The following is a 20,340-nucleotide window of genomic DNA, read 5'->3' as shown; positions in this document are numbered from 1 at the left end:
GTGAGAGGCTAAACCATGCGACTTCCGGATCAAGAATTGAACGCAGAAAGAAAAAGAAGCGGTCGGACACATTGGAGGAAAACAGACGAAGATTTTTCATCCGCTGCGAAAGACGTTTCAAAGTTTATTCCCAAAAACCAATTCACTTATCTTCACTCATCAGACTTCATAAAACAAAAGAAACATTGGGGACCAGTCACCCACGACCACTTTTCTCCCAGAGGTAAAAAAACTCATCTTATCACCATATTTATTTAGAAATATTCAAATGTCAAAATAAATTCCAGTGAAATGTAAAATACCAAAGGAACTGAAAAAAATGGACATTGTATTTGTGGAAGAGAAAACATCCCGAATCCAGCAATGGAAAGTGAAAGAAGGTTTTTTCCTCCCCGTTGGCCATGTCATATTCTCGTACGTCGAACTGCTGGACGGTCAACCAGTCCCTGGAATTAAGAGACTTAAAACCACGCAGTCCGGTGTCATCAAGACCATTCATGCTAAAAATGGACAAACCATTTCCAATGGGTAAGTTAATAAAGCTCAATTAATTATCCTGTAATGTGACTAATTTTCCCTCCTTATCGCAGCTGTGTGTTGGCCACCTTGGAGTCATGCACTCATCCCACGGTAATGCGCGACATGTGCGCTGAATGTGGTAAAGATTTGAGAAAATCTGACGAGGCCGCCCCTTCCGCCGTTTCAATGATTCATTCAGTCCCCGATTTACGAATTAGTATGGAACAAGCTCAAAAGATTGGTAAAATAGACGAAGAACGATTATTGGGACAAAGGAAACTTGTTCTGCTCGTTGATCTTGACCAAACCTTGATTCACACTACCAATGACAATGTTCCCCATAATTTAAAGGTAATAATTCGCCGTTTATTTTAATTCTGCAATAACCTAATTAATAACGTTTTAATTTTAAAAAACCGACAGGATGTGTTCCACTTTCAACTCTGGGGCCACGGTTCAGTTTGGTATCACACACGACTTCGCCCCCGGACGATAGAATTTTTAGAAAGCGTGTCCAAATTATACGAGCTCCATATTTGTACATTTGGGACACGGTCATACGCTCACGTGATCGCAAGTCATTTGGATTCACGTGGACAGTTCTTTTCCGATCGAATCCTCTCCAGAGACGAGTGTTTTAGTCAAAATTCCAAAACTGCCAATTTAAAAGAACTTTTTCCACGTGGTGACCACATGGTACGCTTTTTTTTAGTATTTCTTACATTGAAAAGTGGTTTATTTTACTAGACTTTAATTTCAACGTAGGTGTGTATAATAGACGATCGAGAGGACGTGTGGAATTTTGCTCCCAACTTGATCCATGTGAAACCTTATCATTTTTTTCGTCATACTGGTGATATAAATGCTCCGCCTGGACTGACGAAACAAGATGACGATGACAAGACTGGTTTCACATTTAACAAGGACGGGACGACGACAGTGCCCGAGTCGTTATCATCAGAAGCTAGTTCACCCGAGTCCATGGACACAAAGTCCACAGAGTCGAGGGAAGATTGTGATACTATAAAAGTACGTCGAGTCACATCCGATTTATCGTTAAGCGACGAGGAAGACAGTGAACACAGTAAAACCAGTGACGATGCTATCGAAGGAGACAAAGAGGAATCTTGTGATGAGAAAAAGGACAACGTTGTTCTCGAGGAAGAAGAGTCGACAAAGAAACCGGATGATAAAATGGAAACTGATGAATTTTCTCACCAAGTCGTGGGTGAAAATATCAAAGTCGATCCTACGCCAATTCACAATACGACAGAAGAGGTTGAAGTAGAGGATCAAGATGATTATTTGCTATATTTAGAAGAAATCCTCCAATCCATCCATCAAGCTTTCTATAGTTTATACAACGACACCAATGTCCCCGATGTCAAAAATGTCGTTCCTTATGTTAGAAGGAAAGTTTTAAAGGTACAACTCTATTTTATTACTGCTAAAAATTGACTCACGTCCTTTGTCCATTGTTCAAACTTAATAACTGAATTGATACAATTCTGTAACTAGAACATGAGCATCGTGTTCAGCGGAGTCATCCCGACTGAAGTTCCAGTAGCTGAACGTAAAAACACAAAAGCTTACTCCGTAGCTACAAGTTTAGGAGCCTACGTTTCTGAACGAATAATCCCCCCAAACAAGCCATGTGGGTCTACTGAGATCCCCACCACCCACGTTATCGCTGCCCGTGTAGGAACTGCCAAAGTCAATGAAGCAAGAAGATACAAAGGAATCCATATCGTCACTCCTGATTGGCTTTGGTGTTGTTCTGAACGATGGAAACTTGTGGATGAGAGATTATTTCAATTATATAAAAAATCTATCGTTAATCGATACCCGCCCGGGCATCATGCGTTTGCCAGGAGAGACGACCTTGCCTTCAATGATAATGGTGCAGGTAAGGGTTTATTTTTATTATTTACTTTTTTATTTATAAAAAAAAATATTAATAATTTTTTTTCTTGTAAATAGCAAAAAACGGTCAAATCCAACAACAAAAAGGAGGAGGAGGAGTGGCTGCTGCGAGGAAAGAGAGGACGCCAAGTGGTCGTTTTATGGACACAATAAATCCTTTGTTATCATTCTCAATGGATGAAATAGATTCGATGGGTCATGAAGTGGATGATATTTTAAATGAATCTGAATCCTCATCAACTGAGGAGGAGGATGAGGAGGCGGCGGAGGGATCGTCATCAGCTGGAGATGTTTTTAAAGACAAGGTATTGAAAAGAAGGACGAGTAACGATATGCTAGCAAAAATGGATGTATCGGATAAACTTGGTAATAATTCTTCGTCGTCTTCTACAAGTAATTCAGGTTCCAGTAAGTACTACACACACTCACAAAACCACTACAAAATAATACGTATCCTAATATGAAGCTAATCTCTTCTCAGGCTCCGAGAGTTCTACGGAATCTGAAATGTCAAAGAGCAGAAAGCGGAAACGGCAGAACAAGACTGAGACAGAAACTGAAGATGAGCCATTAAATGTAAAATTCCGTCGTGGTGAAGGGGTTCCGAGTGAAGTGGAGCATTTAATGTTGACCTCTGAGGATGATGGCACTCGTGATCAGGATGAAGAGTGGATGGCTCAAGAACTGGAAAGGGAATTCATGGATGATGATGATTCTCAGTGAATTATTAATATTTTTAGGGTTTTATATATACACAAATTTCATACTGGTGCATGTGAGAGAAGGATTTTTTTTTTTTAATTTTATTTTTGTGATCATTTTAATGAAATCCAGGTGAAATTAATGGATAATAAAATTAAGAGTGACGGCATGGTCAATCTTGTTCCATTTCCAAAATAATAAAATCCATCCCTCTCTCGGTAATAGTTTCGTCTCCTATAATCAAATTCATAGCGAGAAAAACACGCAGTGTTCTCCGCATTGCTTAAATAACCTGAAAAAATACATCTTTTAAATCAAGGAAAATAGGAAAGTTGAAAAAAATCTCACCTCTGTCGCAAGCACATCTCCAAGTTAAACTGGAATGATTTCTAGCACACGTTGCGTGTTCTACACATTCCAATTTGTACTCTTTCACGATGCAACCTTTGAAAAAAAATAGTAAAACTGCATCAAAAAATCAAAACTAATTATGAAATCTATACCTGCATCAACTTTGGCCCTGCATTTTCCTCCTCTGTAAATTGTGAGTGGTACGAGGCAGCCGCATCTGCCAAGACCAGGTACACAAAAAAGACCACGATTCGTATCGCAATATTTCCATTCTTCCAGGCGACTCACGAACGTGGACGGATCTCCAAACTCAACAAATTCGCATTCGTCATTGTAGTCCACAAAACCAAAGCAAGTCGATTCTTGCACCAATATTAAGAGCAATGAAACCGTGATGATGATGCTCAAAGAGATTTCCTCATTCTTTAAAAAAAATGTAATAATAGTTACGTTTCTCCGTTTTTTTAAATCGACCAGAAAAAATCCCTTCCTTACCATTCTCGCTTTTTGTGGTGGGCTTGCTCTTTTCTCTTTAAGATGAAAAGGTTAATACAAATTTATTGTCTTTACATGAAGATGGAATGATTTAGTAATTGGATTAAGCCAAGTTTTCCGTATAATTCTTATAACTTGAATCTCAGCCAGCGAAGAATCAGCTCAAGTGTTGTGTGTGCTGTGACTACGAAAGCGCATGAAAAATACTTACGATTCAGGTGAGTCACATAGTCATTAGCTATTCGCTATATGAGTCTTCACTGCTTCTAAGAAATGCATCTATATTACGTCGCCTATTAACTTTCGTCGATTTAGGTGGAGGGGAAGAGTGATTATTATTTTACACCTTTTGCCTTCATATACGTTTAACCGGAGAGTGAATGCATCATCCTTCAGAGAGTGTTATTGTGTAATAACATCTCAGCAGCATCATCACCATTCATAATCTCATCGAGCATGTTAAGAAGTAATTTTAATGACACTTGTGATTGAGTTATGCGGATTATATCATCGTCATGCGAATCACACGACCTGTTTTGTATACTGAAATTGCTTCTGTACAATGCTCTCCACTCACGAGTAAATCCATCGATGGATGCGAAAATAGCAAAATCCTGGATATCCCTCGAGGTCTATTTCCCCAGTGAAATTGGAAAGTTGATATGAAATATTCTCATGAAAACAATATTGTATGGAATAATTTACTCTCCAAATCCAAAAATATACCCATCGAAAAATAACGCATATATGCACCACCACACCCACCAACATTTCATTACCACAATCCTCCAACCACCACCGCCGCCTGGAGCTAAATGGAAACCTACTTTTCGCTTATTCTGCTATATTTCCCACTATATATTTTCCCTCAGAGGACGTCCCACTCCATCTTCACCTTTCATCCCTTCCGACTGCTCGCAATTTATCAAACTGATGAGATCAACTCCTCATTTTCTCATGGGCTCCTCACTCACCCACCTCTTGGGCTCTATTCATTATTCTCATCACCCACACCACACCCCTTTCCTTCATTTCTCGAGCCCATGATTTTCCATGCATTTTCCCATCCTAAAACTTCAAAATACTGACTCTTGCATACGAAACGAGGACTAATAATTCCATAAAAAGGTGTCTCTCCTGCCAAAAGTACTACATTAGCCGTAGCCCAAAGATTGCTCCGCATTATTGACAGAGCAATTATGTGGAGACAAAAAAGTGTATATTTATGCAGGATCGACAGTATCGATTTAATTCTCACAAATGTCATTCCAATATTAACAATAATAATAAAAAGAGGGAGAGAACACGCCCCAGGACGACTCCGCACCACGACTACGGCAGCAGCAGCCAGTACTGTTTTACATAAGGTTCAATTCCCTATCGAATTTCTAGTCACATCCCATTCACCTCTTCTCCAACGGCTCTTTCTCTTCAAAGTAAAAACTTGTTGGCTCTGGAGGAGCGAAATCCTTGATGGTGTATAAGATCTTGTTGTAGTTGGATTTTAAGCTCAGGAGGAGGACGACTTTCACCTGAGATTCTCATCTCCTTTCTCTCTCATCCTGCCCAACACACATCTCACTCAACTCTCAACTTGAGACAAGGGAGAGAAGTTTAAGCTGGGATCACACACTGAAAGAAAACCGTATAGTCGATCGTCGTACTGCTGCTTCTGCTGGTGGTGGTGGTGGGGCTGGTGGGAATACCACTCGCTTTCTCCTCCGCTATGTACACGATGTGAAGAGAGAGAACTTTCACAAGGCATGAAATAGTGGAGCAGAGTCAGTTTCGACTCCACTCACCGTCAGTCTCCAGATAGGGAACCACCGCACAACTCTCTCTCTCCCTCCACGACTTTCTCTCCACTCATTTCTCCGACTAGAAGGCTCTACAAGTATTGGGACAAGTGTTGGTTTTAGTCCACGAGTTAAGTGAATATTCATGTCAACTATAAAGAAAATTAACATTCAGACTCTGAAATTGCATCATCCGGCTCTTTGTCATCTCGAAATAGACGAGGAAAATTTGTAACGTTTAAAAATAATAATTGCAACCGCCCACGCAGGCAATTTACTGTTGCATATAAAACAAATTCATGCGTGGTGACTTGTTGTGGCTTCATGTTAAAGGCTGCCCATAATTGAAACCCATTGATGTGACAGAACATAAATCAACGTGATTGACGTGGGTTGTGTGTTTGTGTGTGCTCTGCTCTTTAAGGAAAATTGGACCATTTTTCTCTGTTCCCTATTTAACAAGCGACTTGATCTAATGAATTCTTGAAAACATTATTAAATTTGTACTACACGACGTTTCATATAAAGGAAAAATCGATGTCAAATCTTTCTCTCGTCTAAATCCCAGCGTGCTTTATACTACTTAACAACTTTATACTCGAGAGGAGGAGGAGGCAGAGAGTGGAAAAGGGGTCAGTCCGTACTGGAGGTGAGTGAATAATGGATTTTTCATTTCTCCAATTTAAATTTGTAATGAAGCAACTCCAACCATGTAATTAGAAAGTCTGCTTCATAATCATTACCATTTCCTCTTCGCTCTCTCCTCTCTTGAGATTCGCACTCATTCTCTCAAGTGGCCAAGCCACTGGGAGTTTGCAAGTGAGTACGTACGGAACTCGCATGTCAGGATTCCTCCCAGTCCAACAATTCTCAAGCGGTTCCACTTCAACTGGAAAAAAAGTCCAAAAAATAGAGAAAGAAATAAACGATGGGTATTTATTTTCCCTGATCCGCGTACACAGTTTACGTCAATTACTGTTTACAGAGGCTTCTCTTTAATAAGGAGCAAATACTCTGCTTTCTCTTAAGAATGGACGAGATTTATTCATCAAATAAAAGTTGAAATATATTTTTACATGTAAAGCAAACCCACTCCACACACACATGTCAAACAAATTCTAAACAGTTTAGAAAACATGTATGTAAAAAATATTCTTAAAAAAGAATCTGATTTACATTTGATCTAATTTTATGAATCCCGCTCTTGTTACAACAATTGGATTTCCTCGTATTTACCATTCCTTACTTTCTCTCTCATCCTCGCAGGGAAAAAAAGACTGTCAAAATCATGCAAATAATAAAATTGCTACTCTCGCTTCACGGAAACTGCGTGTCCTCATAAAACGCGAGAGACGGACTGACATATTTATAAACATGATTTTTTTCCTGTTCGCTGACTCTAAATTCTGATGCGACTGTTATTAAAATCCAACACTTTTTTATATAATACTGCTGACAGAGAGTTGTTGTTAAACCACGTTTACAGCATCCTCACCACATAAAAAAAGTAATTCACATTCACCATTTTCACCACCACCCGACAAACCAGGTTCAGTTTATTCCCTTTTATTTAATTCCAATCCAGACACAAACTTTTGATTACTTTTACAAAGTTGTATGGAGACCAGACCAGCATCCACCCGCATAATCAAACCCTAGAAATAAATGGCTTAACCTTACGTAACTAAATTAAAGACGCTGAATTCTATCTGAAAATAGGTAATCCTTGAATTTCCAAAATTATTATTTTCCCAGTTTGATCTCTCTCTTAAGAGAAGATTATAAAGTGAGTAGAAAGTCTATCGCACTATCGGATAAACAATGAAAGATTCAGGCCTCCTGTCCATCTCTCCATCCGATTTCCCTGTTTTTCCTCCCACTGCACAAGGTTGGAGAAAGCATGGCAGTGAATATTATCCACAGAGAGACTCATTTCCTACGCATACCTGTTCGGCAACAAAAACCGATTACTTTCCTCCTCTTCCAGATCAACTAGATTGTCTTCCTGTGTGTGTGACCGAAAAATGTGAGACTGCTGAAAATATTTAAATCCGATTTCACAAAAATCCCCTTTCCACAGAGTCACAGCCACCACTTGGCTATTACAAATACTTTGTGTTTTGTTATGGCTTTCTCTTCATCATCTAATAAAAAAAATGATATCATGGTTTAGAAATAATATCAGAAGCCAGACATCTGGGCAATATCACATTCTTTGTAAAATAGATTGGAATAAGTTCCTAAATAAATGAGGTCACCAGAGGAATCACATAAACTGCAAAATTTCGTTCAACATCCAATAAACATGGAAAATTGCAAGATAATACCTAAAACAAAAATAAAAGAAATTTCCTCACATGAAACGAATTTAACCAAAAAGAGTGGATTATTTACTTTATTTGATCCTTTTGATCCTTATTATACAACATCAGGGTCCTTTGACTGTTTCCTTGGAGGATTTCTAGACAGGGTCATGTCAGTTCAAAAATTCTCCAAAATTGTTTTTGCAGATTTTAAAGTTTGAGAATATGGGTTATTTTTGCTGGGAGAATCTGGTTGTCAAGAAAAATAAAATATTCTATAAAACGTCATAAATGAGTGCGAACAATTTTTAGGTGCCGTTTTTGATACCGATCCTAGTTCAATTATTTTATAACTATTTTATTCCCAAACATTAAAATCTGTAAAAAAAAATTTGGAGAATTTTTGAACTGACATGACCCTGTCTAGAAATCCTCCAAGGAAACAGTCAAAGGACCCTGTACAACATCTAATGTTCTGTGGATATAATTTTGTAATGCTGACAAAAATCCCTTTGATATTTAGCAAATAGATTTTTGGGCATCACCTCCTCATAAACAAAAACAAGGGCCATGTACGATTTCCTCTTTGATCAACAAAGTATTCGCGATTGTACAAGACCACTGCTAACAATGCAATTCTAGAAAAGTTTGAGTACAGCCATTTCCCTGCATGCTTGTTTCTTCCACAATTTAATTATATAATCCATGCACCGTTTTGTCGGGATTTCGTTGAATTGATTAATTACTTGGGTTTTGCTCAACTAAACTCTCTGTCCAACTTCTCCCAGAACAGAGTTTGATAAATTTATTCATTCACAAGTCTTTGCATAATCTTTGATAAAGTATTCAAGTACACAAAATCATTCATCTATTGATTTATTCTCTCCGAGTTGAAGTCTGTCACACAATACTTCAAGTGATGTCGGTTCCATATTTTTTGCTTTTATTTTTCTTCCCTTGTCTACTTTATCACAAGAAAATAGCAATAAATCTTATTTCACTTTGAGAAACAAGCATTGCAACGGTAAACAAAGTGTGCACGTCAACTATACAAGTTGCCCACTCTTTAGAGCAGCAAAACCCCGAATGAGTTAATACGAGGCTTAGCATGGTGAAAGGTGAATCTGGTGTAAGGCATATGAAATATGGTAAATGTACATGTGCGACCACAAAGTTTACATAATAAAGAGTTTCTCATAGCTGTATCTGGAGGATATAATGTAAAAGTTTTCCGTTTTACATCCCACAAGAGACAAGCACCAGGAAAAGCATAGTTCACTTTTTTAACAAGTTTGAAGTTCACTCTATTAATAAAAATCTTGTTTACTTTAAGAAAACTAATTAAGTGGGCGCGTTGTTTAGTTAGTTTTTACAACAAAAAGTTCATTCCAAAACTTGTATGTAGTGAAAGTAAAGTGAGTGACGGTGGAGGACGTTGATGCATGCGGGTGCCCAGAGGGGCTTTATTCTACAAGTGATCCTATCCTTTGTTGGCCAGGGTTAGTGCCCATAAATGTGATGGAATGGTTGAAAAATATGAAATTTTTTCTACATTAATTCAACAAATCAATATGTAATATTTTTTATTATTACTCTTATCCCATCATCTTATCTAAACCGTTTGAGAAAGTTAATGAGAAAGTTCCGATGCTTTCTAATTTCACCGTCCTTTGAATTCTCCTCTCGTTTTTTTTAAATATCTAGCTCACGAGTAGTTTCGTTCATTTGTTGGGTTTGACGTTCGTTAAGCCATTTCCTCTGATTCCGTCCTCGTCTGTCTCTTCTCAGGATTTCCTTGTTAGGAAATGACGACAATGGTTTCAGTGTTCCTTTCCCTGCGAGATCCTTTAATGAGCAGAGAGAAACCTGCAATTGTTTTCTATACCCAGAAAGTTATTTGTTATATGACTTGTAGCATCCACCACTTTTGTAATTCGCTTTCCCTTCCTTTGTGCCATGGTGAAAAGAGAAGCAGGCAATGTTTCTCGTAATCCGAGTCAATATAATCCCCACAGACAGGCAGGGAGGAGGTTTTCCTATTGTGCTGCTTAGAACGGTACCAAATTTTCTACAATTACATAGTTTCCTCCAACAAACCAACTCAATCTACAAAGTAAAGGAAAGCAATCGACGCATGGTCCATTTAACAAAATGAGTATCAATCTAAAGCATGTTTTCTTTCATGCATACACCATTTCTTCCCTCATTAGACGACGACCCGTATGCATACAAAACACAGCGCCGGGATACTTTACATAAGGATTTTGTTATTGGGTTGACAAATTGCAAGTACACAAATATGACACACACTGAGAATGACATGTGTTCCGAGCGAAAATATTTTTCTTGGAATAAACCAAAGAAAAGAAACGAGAGAGAGAGAAAGTAGAAAGGTGAGTGATTGAAGATTGGATTGAAAGAGAAGGAACCAAATTCTTGTCATGTGTGATATTTTGCTAACTGACACTGACACCATGATCATATACATGACTACAACCTCCGCCGCACACAAATCTCCCCTCGCTCCCATTACTTTCTCTCCCGCATATCATTAGAGTCTCATTCCTCCTCGTTACATAAGTAAGACTGCCTCCATTTTATTAAGATTTATGAACAAACTCTAGACCACTATTTGCTCTTTTGTTTATGGAAGAAAGGCAGACGAAGGAAGGTGACTTTGAGAGAGGGAAAACTTTCAAGTCACGCATTGCAATTTCCATCTCGTCGACTTAAAAGGTGACCTATTTTTCCAGAACGACACCAGATTAAGCCCATTAAAGGGAAAGCCATTAAAGGGAATTTGAGGAAAAATGGATTTTAAAATGAGAAATTGGTGGATATAATTGGATAGAAATTAGGAGCCTGGTGGTGGTTGGGACAGGAAAGGAGGCGCAACAGGATAGTCTTGATTTGTTTCTGGATTTACACCAAGAGAGAAACTCGACAACGACTTTCTCTTGATGATGATAGTTGGCTGACCAAATTGCATGTCTCCTCACCGTACATATACGCTATTCGAAATGGAGAAGAGTCAGTGTGGGTCGATATCGTTATCACTTTCCATTCCCACCCATCCAACACGACATACTACGCGACCATTATATTCCGCATGTCATTCCATTATAATGCCTTCTTTTCCCCCTTATTACACGCTATTTTCAATACTTTTTCAATACCGAGAGAAAGAAAAGTACAAGAATTTCGCTTTTCATTTCAAATTAATGAATATTGATTTTTTTAGTGTCTCATTTTTTGCAGATGTATCAATAAAAATGCAATATCATCAAAATGATCATCACCTTTTTCATAGAAAATTCAATCCCAAATTCTCTCCTTAATATTTTTGTAGTGCGCATTTCTTACAAGAAAACATCTATCAAAAAATACCTCGAATATGAAAAATATCTCGATATTGTCGATACAAGTGGCAAAGTCGAGATAACATTGTCCCAGATATTTCTTCTATTGCACTACTTTCACAATTTTGTCCTTTTCCTTATACAGAAAGAAACCGTGTGTGTCTCGATAGTGTTGATATCAGCCAGGTCCACATCTGCCGTCCCTGCTGTTTTCTATTATACAACTACAGTTCACGTTGCCTGCACATGTACGTGGTGCCTGCTTTTATTCTGTTGCTCTGACCCAGTGAAATGTCTAAAGTGGTTGGTTGGTATTTGGGGAAGTGACTTTTTTCAATTCCGCAGGACGAAAAAAAAAGTTTCCAACTCTTGAGCAACGTATATTTTTTCTGCTTACTTTATTATTCCTCAGAGGACTTGAACCAACACTTTTAGCAAAAAAAAATATTCTTCGCTTTCTTTTTTACTATCTTCCAGATACTACTTTTGATCACAATTGAACAGGGTGTGTTTGGTTACATATGGCATAATTCACATTCAGAGAGTAGAATTTTTCCCATAAAATAATCTGTTGCTCACGTCTACACTTTTCCACACAGAGAGAGAATTTCAACGGAGCATCCGCCTGCAATTGCCTTGACATGCATGTGTATACATACATACATACGAAGAAGAAGAAAAAAAGCAATAATGAAGCAATTTTGCCTGTGCTGTGGTGCTTGAACTGTGTTCTTGTCTTTCTGAGTCAAACGTCATTCTCTATTTTTTCCTATTTTTTCCTGCAACTTGTTCAGCTCTATCGCCTTTGGGGATAGCAAACCAAAAAAGAGAAAGTCACGAGAGAGAGAGAGAACGAGGAGAAAGTACACAAACCATTCCGCGTGTCTGACCAAACAAGTTTTTGGAACCTGTACGAATCAAGAGCAAATAATTCTTCCAAAATATCCACACTTCTCTCCCTCCATTCACTGGCTATTTTGTATACATGAAAAGTCAATGTGGGTTCTGCACATGTATTTTTGCCCTGTGTGGATTTTGTGGATTTATTTAGATTTGCAGCAACCAATCCACTGGAGAGCGAGAGAAAGAGAGATGGAGAAAGCATTTACAAAATATATCATTAATATTTAAGCAGTGTAAATGTTGACTTGTTTCCTCTCTGTGTCCTCCTCAACCTTTTGAAATTTTAAACAGTCTCCTCTCTCACCACATGAGAGAGAAATTCACCATGGGCTGGACCTGGTTATACAGCCCATCATCGTCGAGTCGAGTCGACTGTGTATGGATTTTTGGACTTTCTAAATGAATATGTTTTTTTTAGTCACAAGTTACGCAACCAATTTTTGTTTAGAATTTAGAATGTGTTCTAATTTTGTTTCACATGTTGTCAAAATCCATTCGCTTTTCACTTTTATCAAAATGATCCAATGAAATTGAATTCGGACAGAAAATGAGAGGGGAGCAGTGCTAATGGAATAGATAGGAAATTGGAGAGTGTGCGGATATTATAAATTTAGCACCACGTTGAGTGTTTATCTTTCCTTACATCTATCTCATCTCTCTCTCTCGTACCATCCCACAGACCTTCCGTCGAGTGGAGAGTGATTTAACCATCGCCCGTATGAGATTGGCAAATTACTATCTCTCAAAGTTTACTGGGTTGAGAAATTTTATTTTCTCCTCCACGTCGATACACGAAGGAAAAGTCTGCACTAATAAGAAAACAACATTTTCGAGATATTGTTTTCGAGGGAAAATTATAAGGCTTTAATAAAAAAATATAATAATACATGAATTTATATAACGAAAAAAGTTGTTAAATCCCACGAAATAAAATTAGTCACGGAAATAAGTTGATCCGCAGCATCCTAATTTTGATTAAACTCTCGTTGACCAACTTTCCTAAGTCAGAGTCAAGTTTGGAGAGTATGAGATGACAAAATGTTATAAAATAGCTCCAGTTTTCACTAAACCCATTAATGGATGCCGCGAGGTCAAATCATAAAACCCGACACCAAGTTTAATTAAATTTTGATCCAAATATCCAATTTCCAGTCTCTCCTCTTCATCTCAAACCAATCAATTTCTCTCCAGCCAACTAAAAAAGTTGTGTGGTTGCTCTTGAGTTTTTACATCAAAATAGTCCATTTTTAATTCAATTCGATACTACAATGGATCCAGGGGAAAATCCCATCTCCACTTTTCACTAACTTGAAGAAAAAGAAAAAAACTTGACTAAAAATTGGCTCCTGAAGAAAGTAAAATACTCAGAAATGTGGTTCCAGTGGGTTTTTAACTCAATCCACAATAAAAATCTAATCAATAAAGTTTTAAAACTTTCATGTAAGAACTCTTGTAAGGATTCTATATATAGAAAAAGTATATAAAAATGGGGAACAAAAGGAAATTAATACGATGCAAAAAAAGAAAGTGTAAATTAAGAGGTAGCAAAAGTTTATCAATTGTCTCCCATATTCGAGGATAAGAATAAAGGATGGTGAAAAGCGTGACACTGGTGAATAATTCGACACAGTGTAATCAGCGATGATTATGGATTTCGCTACGAAAGAGAAAGTGAAGAAAATGTGGGTAATAAAATTTAAATTTAAATAGTGAGAAAATCTAATTTCCGATGGAGAGAAAGTGCAAGTGAAAGTGTTGTTAAACGTTTACATCTAAACTGCTGATGAGAAAGAACGAGGTTCGGTTAATTGGATTCCACCATCACCACCATCACCTCTTTTAATGCATCCGTTTCATTCTCCACGCTAATGAAACTTGATTTCATCCACTTTTCTCACTTTTCTGTCATCATCATCACCCCCACAATTACACCACACTTTATAAACACATCGTATTCTTGGTGCTGGAGGAATTTATAAATTTACCATTATTTTTAATTTAAGCCTTATTTAAGGATTCAGCAGCGCACCTCCGGTCCATAAATTCTCCTTTCTACCTCCACCTCCATAATTTACAAGGAAAATTGCAAAACTCAATAAAAATGGATGAAAATTGAACCATGTGCAGGCAGTTTTCTTTTATACTCGTAGCCACTTTCCAGCGTATATTCTTTGCATAAATTTTTCATTTATATTTTCCAGTGTGAGAAAGATTTCCATTTTTGTGGCATCAAAGTTACCTAAATTAAGATTAGATTTATTTTTATCCGACATATAAAAGTGAGTAAAAATCTCGAGAGAGAGTAATTTTTGTTGTTGCGAAATGACTTTTTTGTATATATCACAGCTCAGTGCGGTTTCACAACAGAGAAAGTTCTTGACACAAAAAAGTCACGAGGAGGAAGAGAAAACTGCTCAAGTATGATACACTTTGAGAATAGTCGTCGTGTATCGATTTATGTACGAAATTTATGGATGTATTTTCTCTACAATCCCATAATCTTAAAGATGATCTCCCACATTGTGTGCGGTGCTTGTGTCGCAAAATATGAAAAGCCCAATACTTCAAAAAATATGACATGCATACACTAAATAAAAATATGCATTTATCTTCCCCCCTCGCCTCCCCAGAGGAAGAAATGCACCAGTTACATAAACTTACCACTCTTCAAAACGATTAGAAAAATATTCAAACTTTTCTCAATCATTCCAACTTTTACATTAGAGCAAGGAGAAGCGTGAACAGGAGATAATTACGGTTCCCCTGTAATCACGTATATAAAATAGGAAACTCACACAAGTTTTACTACGAGCAATCCAGACACAGCAACAATGCGTCATTTACATATAATTCAGATTAGCTATGTAGCTCATCCGCTGTGATGGAATTTACTGAGCTGAAAATGGATATGAATTTGTCTTTTATTTTATAAATTGCAGCGGATAATGCATAGAAATGTCTTTGCTCTACCGATTTGCCAAGCTACCTGATCGTCATAACTCTCACTTGTTCACGTTCATTGTCACAAAATCGGTGACGAGGGACTTGTAAGTGCTCTATTTTATTTTTTTCGTATTATTTCGTACAATGCTGTTGGCCATGGAGTGACTGTTGCTTGCTTTCTCCTGTTGAGTTCAGGTACCGAGATGTGACGTCAAAGGAGTTTGTTTTCGGATACCATAAATGGGCCATAACTTTCAGCAGGTAATTTTCCCCTAAAGAAATTTTGGAAAAAAATGTCTTGTATTTGCTTTTTATTAAAAAATGGTACAATTCAGGACAGAGAAAGTGCTCGGAGTTTATCTCGTGCTCAGAAATCCATCAGAAGGAATGCGGGTTTATGTGGATTTCAGGTAATTTTTAAAGCTACTTTTTTACTAGTTAATTTTGGCAAATAAAATTCTAACCCTTAATGATAACAATATTATAGTTTCACGTTGTTGAATCCACATTTTTCTGCTAACGAGACATTTAGTGGAAAAAACGTGAAATTCTCGTACGACTCACCTGCACAGGTACACACATTCATCGTGTTTGAAGCAACTTTCAAAGAGATTTATTGCTATTGTTATTTTTATTTTTATCGTCGTGCAGGGTAATCGAAGGTACATTGCAGTACAAGATTTATATACGAGAAACTTTGCAGATCGGGTAAGCACCAAAATGCACAAAGCCAGAAAAATCAACCCAAAATTTCATGAAAATTCTGAAAAATTCTGAATAGAACGGAGAATTTCAGTTGGAATTACAAATGAGTGCAATTCGCACGGTGTTTGAGACGGATTTGCGAACTCCGAATGCATTTATAAGCTCACACGCTACGACTCACAAGTGTCCCAGTCCGCGGATGGGCATGGGAAGCAACCCGGTGAAAACAGAGTCGCAGTACTTTACCTTTGGAGGCTTTGACTGGAATGTTGCAATTTATCCGTTCGGGAAGGATGCCAGCGACGACAGGCTGTTTGTGTATCTGAACCGCCTCACGGGTTATGATCATCACTGCCGAGTGAGGTATGTCATCACTTTGGGCGAAGGTGATCGTGCCATCAACTCCGGACTTCTCGATGATATCTCCGACTCCAACGGAAAAAGTTACGGATGGTCGCCCAGGATACGATTATCCGATGTCGTCCAAAGGGTACGTTCGCTTTCACCAACTTTCACCATGCGCTTTTCTTTATGAGTAATTACCCCACGGAATTACCGCATTCAGCGTCCAAATGCTTTGAACTTGAATGGATCCGGGTGACAATACGTGAGGGTAATTTGCAGGGTATAATCCACATCCATTTGGAAATATTGACGGCCAATACGTTGAGTGAAGTGGCCTTAGTTCCCCAAGCCCCCACGAGTCTTAATGGAGGTGCTTTGGTTGGGATCGTCCCCTCCACCACAGCCAGTGCTCCGTCGGGTGGAGAAAATTTGGCTATACAATGCTACGACAAGGACAAACATGGCTGGACATTGGAGGTGAGTCCCCTTTTCTATAAACCACAAGGGCGTACAGATCTGTGGACCGTGGTGGGTCTCATTCTCGTGAAATTACCAGAGAGAGAGGATGAAATGGATGAAAGTGGTTGGATGGCTATAATTTCTCAAAAGCATTAAATCCTTTTGAATTGTCAAATCCTGTTAAATAAATGAATGAATATTAGCCTCGAGTAAATTTAATTTGACAAATAAATTGATTTAGGAGAATACTCTCTCTGGCTCTCGTGTAATTTGATTACATTGGTCTAATAATTTCACTCAACAGGCGGATTGTGTCTCGGAGACCTTGCGACTCAGGATGATCTACAAAGATGTGAGTCAGAGTCACTCCAGTTCTTTGATTTCAATGGGCACTGACTATTTTTCATGTAATTTTATAGGTTCACAATGTTCCCAGGTATGTAGATGGAAAAATGGTAAAAAATTCATGCGCAGAAAACTTATGACAATTTATATGAAAATTGCAGGAACCATTTGCGTCATGTGTGTTGGAGTGCATATCTTTTGAGATATAATAACAAAACGGGCCTCCTGGACCCCATAACGTGTACACATGCCCCCTACAGTCATTATTATGCCCAAGAAGAGGTGGACGATGGGATTATGATGGAGACAGATGTGACCGTGAAAGAGGTTTGCAACTACGACGAGGACGACCACGACCATCCAGTTTTTTGCATTCACTTGTCAATCATCATCAACCTTTCTCTTTTCATTCCAACTTTTCTCTTTTCATTAATTTTACTCGTGGAAAAATGAGAATAGGCAGTGGCATGACAAGGTTTGGAGTAAAAACATGCATCCAATATTCATGCTAACACACACCGTCAACTACTTGCATAAATTTTAAAACTCGTACAAAACTGTCTTAAAAGTTGGCACACAAATTCAGTTTGTGTAGATATCTACGCAGTCAAATCCTTTGAGAAAACGTAATTCAATTTCATTCTCCATAAAACAGGTTGAAGAAAAAAATCTGCAGTGAATGTAGTTCCTTTCTTTTATACGTGAATGAAAAACGTGAAAAAGTGTGTGTTATGCAATTTCTGTCCTTTTCTTGCAGATACGTGATCCCAACAGTTTCTACTTGAATGACAAGCAACAGATTCGAGTTCAGATAGAATGGTTGCATAATAAATAATAAATACGATAAGGGAAATTTGTTTCATTCGTGATATTATTTTATTTAGGTTGTCATCTTATCTTTTGTTCCAGTCCACGTATCACAAATACGACGACGTCACACGTGTGCACAACTATCAAATGAGGTAAAAAAAAATCTCATCCTCCCCGCTTTGCTGTGACTCTTCTTTAGATGCTGAAATCTATTATTAATCTTCTTACAGGAAAGAAATAACTGCATTACAATCGGAAAATTACAGTTTAGAGAGGTGATTTATAACTTAAATCTGAAGGGAATACATATTTTACTCGTAAGTATGTAAATATTTCAGGCAACTATTTTCGTACCAAAAGAGTTTGGCTTATGCCCATCACACGACGACGCGAAGGTCGAGCCAGGGGGCGGAAGAACCCTACGAAGGTGAAGGCAGCGGCGGCGTCGTTGTCGGCGCCGAGCATCAGCACCACCGACCTTATGATCGAAGTGTGTCTACAGAGACGGAATATGCTTAGTAGAACATCATACTTTCTCCACCGCAAACTTTCGCCTCCTCCTCCGTCATCTTCTTCCTCCAGTCTGTCTCATATCTACAAACATGGCCTATAACTTTTACTCCCTCTCTCTCTCTCTCTGTGTTGACATTTCCCCATGGATGACAACGGCTCAGATGATGATGATGGCATCAGCCGAGTAGAGGCAAACATTAATTAAGGTTGATTTCTTTTAGACAGTTGGTTCATTGAATATTCAGTGCCAGCCAAACATATCCTCTCTCCGCTCTCCACTCCACTCTAGTCTCTCCTCCTCTCGAAGTACACACATCCTCTTGGAAATCCATCACTGCTTGACAATCAATCATTGAGAAGTATTCTCCTTGCTCTCTCTCTCTCTCTCCTTTCTCCTCTATCTCTCGAATGCGAACATTTATTATCACAAGGACCCAAGTCAAAGACATTATGCAGAGGGTGGTGGTGGGTACAATCTGAAATTACTTTCTCCTTCCACAGCCGCATCACAACTCAAGCGTTACAAAAAAAACAAGGCATAAATTCTATATTCTACCGCTTTACTGCTTAGTGGAGAGAAGGAGAAAGATGCGTCTACTCCACTTTCTACGTATGTACAACCAAAATCGACTACTTTCTCCATACAAAAAAAAGAAACCAAAAACTGCTTATAAATTATTATACCATTTTAGCATCTCTCTCTCTCTCCTGTGATATTGTCCCATTTTGGGCATCATAGCTTTTCCACCATTAAATACTCAGATACACACCGCGAATCATATCCCGTTATTCAACTACCTTCAAAATAATTGGACCAAATCAGCTTCAAGTAACATAATTACAGGGTAAAGTAAATTGGCGACCACTATACGCACCCACCAGCCACGCTAATCTATCTCATCAAAGCTCCTCTTATTCTCCTCTTACAAAATAGCCAACCTGCTGCTGAGTCCTCTAAACCACGCAACATGTTCTTGAACAACGACCTTAATCTCCGACCATCCCTTCTGTCCCACTAATTACATGCTCCTTTGTTTTGGGCAGAGCACGAGTAACAAAACAAGGACATATTTTTCTTGTATGCATTACCATACACATTGATTTCCAGAGGAGAGCGCTCTCTCCGACCTCTACAGATGGAAACCCATCATTATAATTTTATACGCTCTGCCGGATTCACTCTAGCATCATTGGATTGCTTTCTCTTACAACTGGATATCCACTACAACTGCTCCCCAGTGACCATGCAATTATCCACCTCAGCCCAATATCATTAGTATACAGCGTGCACTCGGAGAGAATAAATATGTAAGAGTGGCTTCATTCCTTCCTCCGCACACACACTTTCACTTTATCCACTCCTATCACATCCCTGGTCCGCAATCCACCCAACCACATGTATGCACAAAGAGTGGAATTGAATAGATTCCCTGCATGACAAACTTTTAACATGCATTTTTTTAGCTGCTTTATTCACTCTGAATAGTCAAATGTCAAAACTTTGCATGACACGTGTAAAATTAAATTAAATTCTCTTTAATTCATAATTATCCATCGCACCTCCACTGCTAAATACGTATGACGCTTGAATTTCCAATCCAAATGCCATGTGAAAACGTTGGCCTATAATCTACACATCGATCGCTTAACTTTACTCTTTCCGATAAAAACTTACAATTCAAAATTATCGGCCTGTCTATTTACTAAAAAAACTAAAAAAAATACCTTTCACAACCACAACTCACAATTGCCTATACTTCTTTTGCCTCACCAACCAATCATCAATCATGAACGAATATTAAAGTACTAGCATGTTCTATGTAGTGAATAAATGGTAATTTATTAGAATATTTAACATAGTTTTAGATA

At 38.2% G+C, this 20,340-nt stretch overlaps 3 protein-coding genes across 5 annotated transcripts; 2 read left to right on the top strand and 1 right to left on the bottom strand.

Annotated features, from left to right (window-relative positions):
• LOC110863295 (RNA polymerase II subunit A C-terminal domain phosphatase) lies at positions 1–3,342 on the top strand. Of its 2 annotated transcripts, none has more exons than XM_022112570.2 (8): positions 1–223; positions 288–528; positions 591–870; positions 943–1,215; positions 1,285–1,944; positions 2,038–2,425; positions 2,500–2,850; positions 2,924–3,342. In XM_022112570.2, exons 1-8 carry the CDS (start codon positions 16–18, stop codon positions 3,163–3,165), a joined length of 2,643 nt encoding a protein of 880 aa, XP_021968262.2. In that variant the 5' UTR covers positions 1–15; the 3' UTR covers positions 3,166–3,342. The 2 variants fall into 2 exon arrangements, with proteins under 2 accessions (XP_021968262.2, XP_035708197.1); XM_035852304.1 differs by having other exon boundaries at positions 83–223; positions 308–528.
• Positions 3,230–4,169, bottom strand: LOC110863296. Its single transcript, XM_022112571.2, has 4 exons — positions 3,991–4,169; positions 3,648–3,918; positions 3,493–3,588; positions 3,230–3,436 (listed from the first exon to the last, which is right to left on the bottom strand). The coding sequence occupies exons 1-4, from the start codon at positions 3,991–3,993 to the stop codon at positions 3,258–3,260; spliced, it is 549 nt and encodes a 182-aa protein (XP_021968263.1). The 5' UTR covers positions 3,994–4,169; the 3' UTR covers positions 3,230–3,257.
• Positions 4,170–5,697: 1,528 nt separating this feature from the next.
• LOC110842553 lies at positions 5,698–20,200 on the top strand. 2 transcript variants are annotated; one of them, XM_022088324.2, is made up of 15 exons: positions 5,698–6,435; positions 15,291–15,398; positions 15,490–15,555; positions 15,630–15,704; positions 15,782–15,866; positions 15,946–16,002; positions 16,076–16,489; positions 16,624–16,821; positions 17,108–17,155; positions 17,223–17,239; positions 17,310–17,475; positions 17,906–17,967; positions 18,033–18,110; positions 18,189–18,233; positions 18,297–20,200. In XM_022088324.2, exons 2-15 carry the CDS (start codon positions 15,307–15,309, stop codon positions 18,475–18,477), a joined length of 1,584 nt encoding a protein of 527 aa, XP_021944016.2. In that variant the 5' UTR covers positions 5,698–6,435; positions 15,291–15,306; the 3' UTR covers positions 18,478–20,200. The 2 variants fall into 2 exon arrangements, with proteins under 2 accessions (XP_021944016.2, XP_035705362.1); XM_035849469.1 differs by lacking the exon at positions 5,698–6,435 and adding an exon at positions 13,303–14,033.
• Positions 20,201–20,340: the final 140 nt, after the last annotated feature.

Source organism: Folsomia candida, unplaced genomic scaffold (assembly GCF_002217175.1).
Source record: "Folsomia candida strain VU population unplaced genomic scaffold, ASM221717v1 Fcan01_Sc001, whole genome shotgun sequence".
In the NCBI taxonomy this organism is placed as follows: domain Eukaryota; kingdom Metazoa; phylum Arthropoda; class Collembola; order Entomobryomorpha; family Isotomidae; genus Folsomia; species Folsomia candida.
Note: the sequence above shows the minus strand (reverse complement) of the source record. Positions and strands in the feature narration are given on the sequence as shown.

Excerpts from the sequence above, each read along its gene's own strand:
- LOC110863295 (XM_022112570.2), top strand. The coding sequence starts at position 16 with ATGCGACTTCCGGATCAAGAATTGAACGCAGAAAGAAAAAGAAGCGGT. Across the intron at positions 871-942 it reads ATGTTCCCCATAATTTAAAG|GATGTGTTCCACTTTCAACT; the intron begins GTAATAATTCGC and ends AAAAACCGACAG. Across the intron at positions 1,216-1,284 it reads TTCCACGTGGTGACCACATG|GTGTGTATAATAGACGATCG; the intron begins GTACGCTTTTTT and ends ATTTCAACGTAG.
- LOC110863296 (XM_022112571.2), bottom strand. Across the intron at positions 3,589-3,647 it reads CAGGGCCAAAGTTGATGCAG|GTTGCATCGTGAAAGAGTAC; the intron begins GTATAGATTTCA and ends TTTTTTTCAAAG. Across the intron at positions 3,437-3,492 it reads GAGATGTGCTTGCGACAGAG|GTTATTTAAGCAATGCGGAG; the intron begins GTGAGATTTTTT and ends GTATTTTTTCAG.
- LOC110842553 (XM_022088324.2), top strand. The coding sequence starts at position 15,307 with ATGTCTTTGCTCTACCGATTTGCCAAGCTACCTGATCGTCATAACTCT. Across the intron at positions 17,476-17,905 it reads CAGATGTGACCGTGAAAGAG|ATACGTGATCCCAACAGTTT; the intron begins GTTTGCAACTAC and ends CTTTTCTTGCAG. Across the intron at positions 17,968-18,032 it reads ATTCGAGTTCAGATAGAATG|GTTGTCATCTTATCTTTTGT; the intron begins GTTGCATAATAA and ends TATTTTATTTAG.